Source organism: Thamnophis elegans, chromosome 1 (assembly GCF_009769535.1).
Source record: "Thamnophis elegans isolate rThaEle1 chromosome 1, rThaEle1.pri, whole genome shotgun sequence".
In the NCBI taxonomy this organism is placed as follows: Eukaryota; Metazoa; Chordata; class Lepidosauria; order Squamata; family Colubridae; genus Thamnophis; species Thamnophis elegans.
This window is the reverse complement of record NC_045541.1, coordinates 112,145,057-112,158,465: the sequence shown is the minus strand read 5'-3', so window position 1 is coordinate 112,158,465 and position 13,409 is coordinate 112,145,057. Positions and strand designations below refer to the sequence as shown.

General features: G+C 38.4%; 1 protein-coding gene across 3 annotated transcripts in view; it reads left to right on the top strand.

The window, feature by feature from the left end:
• The window catches only part of ACTN1 (actinin alpha 1), a 128,784-nt gene that overhangs the window by 97,800 nt on the left and 17,575 nt on the right, over positions 1-13,409 (top strand). For all 3 annotated transcript variants that reach the window (XM_032227805.1, XM_032227788.1, XM_032227798.1), the window contains exons 12-13: positions 9,719-9,869; positions 11,715-11,823. In XM_032227805.1, the coding sequence (XP_032083696.1) occupies positions 9,719-9,869; positions 11,715-11,823 (260 nt within the window). The remainder of the gene's footprint in view (positions 1-9,718; positions 9,870-11,714; positions 11,824-13,409) is intronic.

The following is a 13,409-nucleotide window of genomic DNA, read 5'->3' as shown; positions in this document are numbered from 1 at the left end:
TAAACTGTAAAACAAATGTAAAAGTATATTGCTACATTGTAGATAATTCTATAGAAGAACAGAAAAAAGCTTCCTACTAACAGAACTTTAAGGGTGTCTCCAGATCCCAGTTCTTAAACAACTGCCTCAGCCAAGCCAAAGAAGCCCATTATTTGAGTTGTGTATATCTGCTTCTCAGGACCTGCAGGACTAAGAATATTTTGATCTTGGTTGGTGTGGGAAGGGGGCAGCCCCAGCTTTGCTCTGCTAAGCCTTGCCAACTCTTCATGTGACATGGGCTCCCTTAATTGAGTCACCATCCTTGAGCCAAGTATTATTCTCAGCTTCACTGGCTTATCATTGCTCTAGAGAGCCTGCAAAACACACATTCAGTCCACCACTAAAGGCAGGGAAGCACTTGGTTTGATCACATAGCTCCATCAAGAAATTCTCTTCCTCAAGATGCTATCATTTTTAAACATCAGGTGTGTCCCTCCCCTTGGAAGGCCATGTAATAATTAACTGGCCATGCTGCAACAAATTCAAGCCCACCCTCATGATTACCTACCCACAAGAAGGGACAACTTGTGACTCTTTAGCCAGTTGTCCCATGGGGAGCATGGAAGAGCATGGGCCTCTCACCAGCCTGCAGCTCCAGATGGTAGCTTCCATAGATTAGACAAGATTTCACTCCTACACCCCCAATGGATTTCCCTCCTCCTCTTCCAGAATTTAAGGATATAAAAATCCAGAATCAGCCTTTTGAGGCAGGCTAATACTTCTTTCCTAGTATCTGTCTCTTCCCACTTATGACCATAATGGTGTTGCTTGTATCTTTCAATTTATATTGTTTTATTTCTTTACTAGTACGGTTTGATAGCTTATTAGTAACCTTGACTATCACTCAGTTGTAACTTTTTATTCTTGATTAATGTATTTTGTTCTTATGTGCACTGGGAGAATATGCACCAAAGACAAATTCCTTGTGTGTCCAATCATACTTGGCCAATAAAGAATTCTATTCTATTCTATTCTAAGCCAAGAAAGAGGAATTCCAGAAATGCTACTTTATTGTTACAGGATGTATGTAACAGAGTCTTGGAACTTTGTCCAATATTCTCTCCATCTAGTCTTATATTAAACAAAATCAAGGCTGGAGTTCTTTTGAATTTCTTTCTCATGCTTCCCTGTGTCTCTGTGTAATATCTTCTCTAAGTCCCTCTTCAACAGCTCATCCCTTCTTAATACAGTCTCATACTTTCCCCAACCCGAAATTCCTTTACACCCATTGAAGTTGAAGAGCTCCCTCAAGTGGTGGCTCCCATCTTTACAGCCTTCTCACAAAATCCCAATTCTCCATAGATGTCAGATTGATGACCATACTTAGTAGCCCGGGGAATCTAGTGAAAGCAACAGCAAAGACCAAAATAAGCTTTCTGGAGCTGCACACAATACCTTAAACAAATTCCATATCAGGCAATGGGGAGTCAGCAGTTTAATTCAGCTAATGAAGGAAGCAACTGCCCTCTATCCTGGTTGAAGAAAATATACCATAGCTTATAGCAGAATATGACTAAGGAATCCATGACATAGCTGCATATTGGCTCAGTTGCAAATCCAGGACCCTGGTGAAGGAAGTCTTGATCTCAGGGCATTCAAGCAATTTTTTTTTAAATGTTTGGTTGATCACCAATGCATCTTTGGTCAACTTCAACCAATTACAGGCTGGAAAACTTCATTTCATGTTTTCCAACCAGAGAGAAAAAGCCACAAATATTTTTACCAAAGATCTACCACAGACTTTCTGCAACTTCTTGCAATAATGCTCTCATTATTGCAATTATGTGTGTGGAGAATGACAGGACCAGCTTCTGATTCAAATAGCAAAGAGTCAGAGCTTGCTCTTGGGAGAAAGCTAAGCCCCCAACTTAAAAGGATCATGGGTCTATGGAGATTCTCAGTCATCCAGGTCAAGGTTGTCTCAGAGGTGCTTTTTCAATAGGCAACTGGACTTTATGAGATTTTTTTGAAGACATTTCGCTTCTCATCCAAGAAACTTCCTTAGTTCTGGCTGGATGTTGGGGAATGGAAGGATTTATACTCCTTGCAGACACAGGGTCATTTGCATTCTTTTATAGAGTCGTTGAGGTCACCTGGAGGTTTATCTGTGTCTTCAGGGTCACCAAAGTAATGCAAATTCATAAATGCATGGCACAACATAGGAGAACAAGCCCATCAGACAAGATTCAGCAGTTCATCTGCATTAAGAGACAAAGGCCATTCTTTTGAAGACTGTAAAGTCTACATTTTGGACAGAGGAAACCTCTGGTTTGAAGGAGGGGTCAAAGGGGCCACCTATGTCAAAACTGAGCAGCCCTCTCTCAACAGAGGATGCAACATCAGTCTCCAGTCTACAACAGTTCATATACTCCAACAGTTCCAAGAAGGCCCCATACCCATTTGCACCACTCAGGTGACCCTGATTACACAGATAAACCTCCAGGTGGCTTCAACGACTCTCTAAAAGAATGCAAGAAGAAGGACATTAATTCTCCTAGCCCCATGCCCCACATGGATCTTTGGCTAGAATGGATATTGTGGATATCTTCCATTCTAGATTATCATAGTTCAGTAGACCTCCTCTTGTCCATTATTAAAACCTAGCTGCAAGAGACAGGGAAGAGATTCTCTATGGATTGTTTTTCACCTAATTTATAGCTCAGTCAGTTTTAGTGTTACATGTTCATTTGTTTGCAACCAAGCGTATTGGAAATGTGCTAATTGCCTCTTGCTTTTTTGCTACTGTAGGACTCTTGGTCTGCAAAGCTTTATTGATCACGGTCTCCAGGTGGTTCAAGGTCAAATTTTTTTTTTTTTAAACAGAACTTTTTTATTTTTCTTTAAAAAAACAAACACAAATATGTCATCATTTGTCAATCATTAAGACATTGAAGTACAATTTTTTTTTGTTGTGTGTACCCCTCCCTCCCTCCACCCCCCCACCCCCCCTCCTCTTTCCTCCCCCCCCCCCCGACTTCCCAGAACCCGTACACGGTATGGATTTTTAACTAACACAGTCTAAAATCTATTGAGAAAAAAGAAATAAAGAAATTAATGACATTCTAGATTGACCTTAGCTTCTTCTTACTGAACTGACTTTTGACAGTTTAAATCATTTCTGATCTTAAGCATAGGCTAACTGGAATTTCTTAGTCCCGTATTTATTTTGTATATAGTCAATCCATTTTTTTCCAGTCTCGTTTATATATCTCATTTGAATGATCTTTGAGATATGCCGATATTTTAGCCATCTCGGCTAAGTTTGTTACTTTCAATGTCCATTCTTGGATTGTAGGCAAGTCTTCCTTCTTCCAATATTGCGCCACCAACAGTCTTGCTGCAGTTATCAGGTGCAGAATCAAATTGGTCTCTACCACTGTAAAGTCAGTACATATACCTAGTAAAAATAACTGAGGAATAAACTTTATCCTTCTTTTAAAAACATTTTGCATGACCCACCATATTTTTATCCAAAATGCCTTAACCTTTTGGCAGGTCCACCATATATGATAATATGTAGCATCGAGAGAACCACACCTCCAACATTTAGGCTGTACATTCGGATACATAGAAGCCAACTTTTTAGGATCTAAATGCCATCTATAGAACATCTTGTAAAAATTTTCTCTCAGATTTTGAGCTTGTGTAAATTTCACATTTCTTACCCAGATTCTTTCCCATGTATCCAACATTATTGGTTCCTCAATATTTTGAGCCCATTTTATCATACAATCTTTAACTAATTCTGTTTCCGAATCCATCTGTATTAATACATTATATATCCTCTTTATATGCATTAAGCTTTGATCTCTTATTTGTTTAAACAGATTATCCTCAACTTGGATAAAACCAATTTTTTGGTCTATTTTCCACCTAGCCTGTAATTGCCCATACTGGAACCATGTTTGAACTACCTTCTCCTCTTTTAATACCTCTAAAGATTTTAATTGTAATACCCCCCTTTCCGAGGTAAGAAGCTGTCTGTAAGTAATTCTGTCCTGTTTTTGTGCTGTATTCATATTTTCAATTGCGTGTCTAGGAATTGCCCACATGGGTATCTTGTCATTTAATTTATATTGGTATTTCTTCCAAACCCGCAATAAAGCATTTCTTAAAATATGACTTTTAAAATTCTTATCCAATTTTTTGTTGAATAACAGGTAAGCATGCCAACCAAATACCAGATCGTGTCCCTCAATATTCAATATTCTATCATTGGTTAAATGAGTCCAATCACTAATTACAGATAATGCCACTGCATCATAATATAGTTTTAAATTAGGTAGTTTCAATCCTCCTCTCTCACGTACATCTTGCATTATTTTCATCTTTACCCTCGGCTTCTTTCCTGCCCACACAAATTTGTTGATACCCTTCTGCCATTCTAAAAGGTTCGCATCTTTTTTAAGTATAGGTAACATTTGGAAAAGAAATAAAAATTTTGGTAAAATGTTCATTTTCACTGCCGCTATCCTACCCAGCAAAGATAAGTGCAATTTCTCCCATTTTTTCATCTCTGTCTGTATGCTATGCCAAAGTGGTTCATAATTATGCTTATATAATTTCCCATTTGAAGTTAAAATGTTAACTCCAAGATATTTGACTTTTTTAACTACCTCACATCCTAGCATCACTCCTAATTCTTCCTTTTGTTTAATATTCATATTTATAGCTAATATTTTGGTTTTTCCTAAGTTTATTTTAAAGCCCGACACTTGACCATATTGATTAATCGTATTCATTAAAACCATACTGGATTCCTGCAGTTGTTCCAATATTATGACCAAATCATCTGCAAAAGCGCGGACTCTATATTCTTGCTGCCTAATCTTGATCCCTTTTAAACCATCCAAGCCCCGTATTTTATTCAACAATACTTCCAAAGTTATAATAAACAATAATGGGGACAAAGGATAGCCCTGTCTTGTACCTTTTCCAATTTGAAAAGAGTCTGTTAAACTTCCATTGACTATGATTTGTGCTGTTTGCTGTTGGTATATTGCTTTAATTGACTGTAAAAAATTATCTCCTATCTGCATTTTTTGCAGTATCTTCAGCAGAAATTGCCAGTTAACTCGATCAAAGGCCTTCTCAGCATCCAAAAATATAAACGCAGCAGGGATATGGTTGTTCTTTCCCAAATATTCTAATGCATTAATAATTAATCTAACATTACTTTTCATCTGTCTCCCTTGTATAAAACCTGTTTGGTCCGTATGTATCAATTGTTGAATGACCAACATTAACCTATTTGCTAATATTTTAGTAAAAAATTTATAATCTACATTCAGTAATGAAATAGGTCTATAATTTTTGGGTTGAGTAGTATCTTGATCTTCTTTGGGTATCAAAGATATAAACGCTGTCTTCCAAGATGGAGGGACTTTACCTTCCGTTTGAATCATATTAAATAATTCTCTAAGAGGTTCTACCATTTCTAACTGTAAGTTTTTATAGTAAACCGCTGTCAAGCCATCTGTACCTGGTGCTTTCCCTGACTTTAATTGCTTAATTACCTGCAGGATTTCCCCCGAGGTTATTGGTTGATTCAATTTTTGCCTGTGTTCTTCTCTAACTGAAGGTATTTTCTCTTTGTCTAAATATTTGTCTATGTCTAAACCATTAATTTTATCCCCTTTATACAGTTCTGTAAAAAATTCCCAGAAAGCCTTTTGAATCTCTTCCTGTTGAAACACCTCCTTCCCTCTATAAATCAGTTTAGATATATTTCGAGTTTTCCTTTTTTTCCTAATCTGATAAGCTAACCATCTGCCAGGTTTGTTTGCATTACAAAAAGTATTGTGTTTTGCATATAATAAATTAGTAGCTACCTGGTCAGAGATCAACATGTCAAATTGAGATTTTAATATGTTAATAGCTTCCTTAACCTTTGTATCGTCTGGGTTCATTGTTAACTCCAGCTCTTTTCTCTTAATTTCCTCTTCCAGTTCTGTTCGTTTTAACCCTTGCTTATTTCTATGTGTTTTATTTATATTCATCAAAACTCCTCTCATATACGCTTTGCTTGCGTCCCATACAAATTCCATAGATGTACCCTTATTCATATTCAAAACAAAATATTCAGATAGTAATTTTTTACAATCATTAATATACTTTTCATATCTAAATAAGTTTTCATTCAATCTCCAAGACCTTCTTGCCTGCACTACCCTTCCCAACTCCATCCAAACTGGGTTATGGTCCGAAAGGACCCTAGCTGCAATCTTTGTTTTCTTGACCCTAGAAAGCAAATCATTAGTGGTTAGAATAAAATCAATCCTTGAGAGGGATTGATGCCTGTCCGAGAAGAAAGTGAAGTCATATTCCTCTGCATTTCTTTCTCGCCAAATATCTCTCCATTCAAAATCATCCATAATGTCAAAGAAAGATTTGGGTAACTTTGCTCGCATCTTGGTATTTAGGCGGGAAATCTTCTTATCTCTCTTAGTGTCTATCACTCCATTCCAGTCACCCAATAGTATACAGGAACTATAGTCCCACTGTACTAATTTAGCATGAAGATTTCTATAGAATCTATCTTGCTGTTGATTTGGAGCATAAATTCCCAAAAGTAATGTCTTTTTCCCTTCTAAGATTAAGTCTAAAGCAATATATCTTCCGAAGGGATCTGCTTCTATTAATTCAGCTTTCATATCTTTCCTTAAGTATACAACTATACCATTCTTCTTTTCCATAGCAGAAGCTGCAAAATGTTGACCAAGTTTTGAGTTGATCAAATATTTTTGATCAGTTGACTTGATATGAGTTTCTTGCAAACAAATTACATCGTTCTTAAACTGTTTGAGATAATGAAATATTTTCTTCCTCTTCTGTGGAGAGTTCAGTCCGTTGACATTCCATGTTAAAATCTTAGTTGTCATCTTTGGTTGGTTGAAGCATTTTTAGAGCTTCCTGCACGGCCTGTTTAACCTTAGGTCTAGCTCCTCCCACTGCTTCCAGATTTGTTATTGTAGTTCCTTGATCGATGGCCGATGATTGTTGATGCTGTTGCTTTTTAGCTTGTTTCTCCATACGTCTAGTAGTCATGCGGCTAGGTCTTGGTTCCATAGCACCTTGCACTTCTAGAGAAGAGAGATGCTCCATCTTGTCTGGTGGTTGTGTGGTTTGCTGTCTATCCTGTCCTTCTTGTGGTCTTTCTCTAGGTCCAGATGGTGCAGGGTGTCCGGCCTTCAATATATTATAATAAAAATCTCGGGCTTTCCATACAGAGTTGAGGCGGTACCTTTGCTTATCAAATGTAAATATGATGCCAAATGGTGCATCCCATCTATACTGTACCTGACGATTTCTGAGTTCTTCGACCAAAAAAGCGTAGTCTCTCCTGGCTCTTAACATTTGAGGTGGTATCTCTTTCAAAACAGCCAGGTCTTGACCGCCAATTTGAAGCTTAGTGTTATAAGACGCTTGCAGTACCATATTTCTAAGCTCTCTTGTAGTAAAATATATAACGATGTCTCGAGGAAGCTGCTTCTGCTTTGCCAGCCAGGAGTTAACGCGGTAAGCTTTGTCAATTTGCCAGTCTTGGTTGGTCCCTGGTCTTCCCATCAGGTGGTCAAAAGCTTCCGATAGGATCTGTTTCAGGTTCTCCTGTTTCTCCTCACGCAGCCCCCTTACTCTTAATGCGAACTCCATTTGTCGGTACTGTATCATAATAATTTCTTTTTCAGCATTTTCCACTTTTTGTTCCACCACCTCTGTTTTCAATATCAAGTTAGCATTGGCATCATTAAGAACCTCTAGAGTATCTTCCACTCCAGAAATATGTTCTGTTAATACAGTTACAAGACTCAGCATGTCGTCTCTAATTTTATCAACCTTAGCCTCAAATTTCTCATACAGCTCCTGTTTAAGTCCTTTTATTTCACTTTTAATTTCTTCTTTCATTTCTTTTATTTCCTCTTTTCTCTCCTCTCTATTATCTTTAAATTTATCTTCCATTTTAATTGTCTGTGCATTAAGAGCCTCGCTTAGATTACTCAGGAAAAATTCTTTCGTTAACACATCCCCAGCAGGGGGCGTAGGAAGCGGAGGCTGCAGCTTTGTGCCAGGCACTGAGGATGTGCCCCTGGAAGTAGAGGGTGACGACTTCAAGTTAATATTTGGTTTTGAGGCCATTTCAAAATTTATCTGCCTGCAGTTAATAAAACTCTATTGCCTGAATATGCAGCTTTAAGTAAAGAGGCTTTTATTTTGAAGTTTAAGGCTTGGCAAAACTTTCAGTGAGTAAACATTGTAACAAGACCGTTCAGCAGATTCATCACCATTTAACTTCCAGATAAGCAAGGTTAATGAAGGAGTAAAATTCTTCTATTGTGAAACCAAAACATATGATAAGCAATCTCTTTTGTTTTGAATTCTTGTGAGGATTAGCAAAAAGTGTTCGTTATTACCGGAGAAACCAGCCTGCTCAGCGCCATTTTAAAAGCCTCTAAGTAAATAATTTTTCGGAGGAGAAAAAGAAAAGAAGCTAAAATGTTGATAAACAATTATTGTCCACGCAGTAAACGGATTCAGCTCGTGATAAGATTAAATCAAACAAAACTTTGAGCAGAGTGGGGGAGACCTACTTTGTCCTGCACAAGGCAGTTTGAAGTTCCCAGCACGGACAGCCGTTCTGCCTTGGGCTAGCCCCCCTTTCCTTGCAAGCACAAAGCTGAAAAAATCGAAGAGCATTTGCCAGCAAAACAGTTTCTTCTTTCCTTCTTGCCTGAAGGATAAGAAAACCTGATAAGACGTCAGATGGAAGATCCTCTAAACAGGTACGTAGCCAGGAATTCGGAGGCAGCTGATTTTTTGCTGCCACCACCAGCAGGCTCCTCCCAGGAAGACGATTCAAGGTCAAATTAATACATGAGACACAGAATAAGCCTGCCCCCATGGAAATTTTGGGCTATTCCACCAAAGACATACCTACCTTGGCAATCTTTGACACTACTGCCTTACAGGATTACACCTATAAGACTTCCAGAGAAACTTCTACTTATTTCTTTATTAAAATCAGTGTTTACATTTCAGCCAAAGTTTCCTTTGGTGGAAGTTGTAGCTGTAAATGGCGCCTACCAAGGACTAGGGACCCTTTGAATATAATTCTTTGCCTTCGGATATGTCCATTATAAGACATCTTGACTTTGCTATATAAAAATAGTATATTAATCATACCATGAAGGTTAGGGTTTTTTTAATAGCAGGGACAGGGCATCCACCTTATCAGGCATGAGCAAAGTAGAAGGAAGGTGTGCAGGGAGCATCAGTATCTGTAACCAATTGTACAAGTATCACACTTTACCTTTCTCAAGTGTATTTCCTTTTATGTCTCTTTTTTGGGTTATGGTGAAAATGAGAAATTTGCTACCACCTTCCCACATGCAGCAACGTTAGAAATTTTTTTAACATTCCAGTCGTGCCTCTGAAGCAAATGGAAGGAAGACACCCCCAATAGGATGGTTTATGTTCCAGAAAATGGGATTGAATTGAAAGGAGATCAGACTTTTCCAAGTAAATATAGTGACTCTGAGACAGTATTCCATAGAACAAACCTTATTTCTTACTAATATGATTAAACTGCTATAAATAAACTTCTGTTAGAAGATACTTCTTATGTACATTGGTCACCTTTAGGCCCTTGATTCATTCCTCTTCGCTGTCCACCTCTTGGTAGGCAAAGAAGCCATGTTGCAGCAGAAGGATTATGAAACAGCCACCCTCTCGGAGATCAAGGCTCTGCTAAAGAAACACGAGGCCTTTGAAAGTGATCTGGCTGCTCACCAGGACCGTGTAGAACAGATCGCTGCTATTGCACAAGAACTCAAGTATGGCTTCCACAAGCACGCGGTTTACTTTTTGATGGTTGATGGGCTTCAAATTCAGTTCTGCTCCTTCTTTAAATCAGAAGTTTAGAGAAGCAGGGACTTGAGTGCCAAAAAAAAAAGAACTGTTGGGATCAGAAAGGGAACTATGCACTATGGCAGGGCTGTCAAACTCAAGACTCGGGGGCTGGATCCAGCCCACCGGGTAGATCTGGCCCATGGAGCCACCTTGGAAACAGCAAAGGACCAGCCCACGGTGCTTCTTCTGGTGAAAATGGAGCTCGGGTTGGCTGTGTGCAGCCCTCCTGAGCTCTGTTTTCACTGGTGGAGAGTTGCAGGAGGCTGTTGGAGCAGAAAACAGGAGTCTGTTTTTGCTGGCAGAGTGCTTGGGCCACCACAGGTACCCCCGACACGACTGACATTGTGCTGGCCATGCCCCAGCCCCCCCATGAAAGAGACATGGCTGGTGTGCATAGATTACATATTTCATCAATTTTGAGCCTTAATTTTGTCTGCAAGCTCAAATAAGGACATCCAAGCCCATAAATCAGCCCTCCTCAATCTAGTACTGTCTTTCCCAGTATTCCCAACCACGGTGGAAATAATAGTAATTATCTCTTGGGCATCAGGTTAACAAAGACAACTATTACAAGGACATTAAAAGTTTGCTTTCACCTGAGCTCCATTTTTTTATGATTTTGCAAACATTTATCTTTCAAGTTTCAAGTTAGATAGTTTCAAGTCTATCTAACATCCTAGGGATTTCCTCCTTTTCATGTTTTAGGCAGGTATGGCTCATCTTAGCCTTATGAGCTCAGCTAAGGCAGCAGAGCTATCCTTTTGTTGGGCAAATGATAATTTAAGTTCAGATACAATAGAATTAAAACTTACTTGGGTGCAGACAAGGCTGGTGACTACATACACTATATTACCAAAAGTATTCGCTTACCTGCCTTTACTGGCATATGAACTTACTGTAAGTGACATCCCATTCCTAATTCATAGGGTTCAATATGACGTCGGTCCACCCTTTACAGCTATAACAGCTTCAACTCTTTTGGGAAGGCTGTCCACAAGGTTTAGGAGTGTGTTTATGGGAATGTTTGACCATTCTTCCAGAAGTGCATTTGTGAGGTCACACACTGATGTTGGACGAGTTTACGTGGCCTACCACTTCGTGGCTGAGTTGCTGTCATTCCCAAACACTTCCACGTTCTTATAATACAGCTGACAGTTGACTGTGGAATATTTAGGAGCGAGGAAATTTCACGACTGGATTTGTTATACAGGTGGCATCCTATCACAGTTCCATGCTGGAATTCACTGAGCTCCTGAGAGCCACCCAGTCTTTCATAAGTGTTTGTAAAAACAGTTTGCATGCCTAGGTACTTGATTTTATACACCTGTGGCCATGGAAGTGATTGGAACACCTGATTCTGATTATTTGGATGGGTGAGCGAATACTTTTGGCAATATAGTGTGGCTCTCACCTCTTATAATACTTGTATTTTCATACCTCTGTTGACTAAGAAATTCAAAGCAGATAGAAAAAAATATTTCATTCACCATGCCACTAATGTGATTTAATGCTACAAAATTATGGAGGATAAAAACTATGAAAATACGTCAGATGAATTCTTGATGTGCAAAAGTATTCTGGGCAGAGGTGATCAGAATGGATAGCAGGCTTAGACGGACTTCGTTTTCTCCAGCACAACTATTTTATGACCTTTGTGTGTCATCAATTATTTACATTGTTTCATAAAAGATTTTGTATTAATCTTCTACCAGTGGGTTGGATAAAGGTTTTTTCTTTTCTCACTTTTTTAAAATTCTTGTTTTTGTTAGTGAGCTAGATTATTATGATTCACCGAGTGTCAATGCCAGATGCCAGAAAATATGTGACCAGTGGGATAACCTTGGAGCTCTAACCCAAAAACGTCGAGAAGCATTGGAGGTAAAAGATGTTTGTGCATTCTAAGCCTGCAATGTATTTTTACTAGTTTTTCTGACTGTTCCTCTCTTGAACTTTGGGAGCAGGAAAGTAAAAATTGACTTAGTGGTCAATTATCTATGGTAGTTGCTAGGGTAAACTCTCCAAGATTGGGTACTTGGGCTCCTCTGATATTGCTGAGCTGTGAGTATCATTTTCAGCAGCCCTAGCAAACTTAACCAATGATAAAGATAGAAAAAATGGTATTGCAGTAACTTTGGAGAATCTCAAGTTTCTTTTAAAAGACACTTCAGAAATCAAGATTTCCCATGTAAAGTTGGACAATGTTTAATCGGATCCATAATAAGCCCTTGTTCTGCATCTTGCATTTCAGTTCTGGATCCAGTCAATTCTTGTTTTAACTTTAATGTTCCAAAAGCTACCTGAAGGATTCTCATTTTACATACGTACATACATACATACTTACGTACATACATACATACCATATTTTTCGGAGTATAAGACACACTTTTTTCCCTCAAAAAAGAGGCTGAAAATCTGGGTGCATCTTATACACTGAATACAGCATTTTTTGCCTCCCAAAACCCCACCCCTTGACCAAAATGACCGTGCATAGCCTTATGGAGGCTTTCAGAGAACTAGAGCTGGGGAAGGCAGAAATGAGCAAAAAACGTTCCCCCCCCAGCCCCCAGGAGCACTCTATAAGCTTCCTAAAGGCTATCCATACCCTTTTTATGATAAAAAAAATAGGCCCGTTTTTTGCTCGTTTTTGCCCTTCCCCCCAGGAGCGTTCTACAAGCCTTCTAAAGGCTATCCACGCCCTTTTTTGGAAAAAAACCAGGCCGGTTTTTGCAAAAAATGGGCCGTTTTGGGGGAGTTTGCAGAGTGCAAAAACTTTTTTTTAATTTGCTTCTTCAAAACCTTGGTGCGTCTTATTCTCCAATGCATCTTATGCTCCGAAAAATACGGTAATACATACATACATACAATCTATTTATGACACTATACATTTTATGTAGATGATAGATGGATGGATGGATAGATAGATGATAGATAGATAGATAGATGATAGATAGATAGATAGATAGATAGATAGATAGATAGATAGATAGATAGATAGATAGATAGATAGATAGATAGATGGATGCACAGTGCCACAAGTAGATTATATGTATGTATGTGAAATGTAGAGGTCCTTCAGGTAGTTTTTGGAACATTAAAGTCAAAACAAGAAATACATATACGCTCACACTCATTCATTCAAACAATTTATGACACTGTAAGTTTCCCTGCTAGACTTCATTTTGTCTGCAAGCTGAAATAAGGATATTTAAGTTCATAAATCAGCCCTACTCAATCTAGTACTTTCACTCCTAGCATTCTCAAGCAGTGTGGAAATAATAATAATTATGCGGAGGGCATCAGGTTAACAAAGACAGATATCAAGAGGAGATTAAAAATTTGCTTTGACCTGAGCTCAAATTAAATGGACATCTAATTCCGATTTATTTGATTTTATTTTTTTCAGATTTATATTATATTTATAATCTCAACTTAGGAGAGTCAATGTCTTTTAAGTGTAAAGCAAA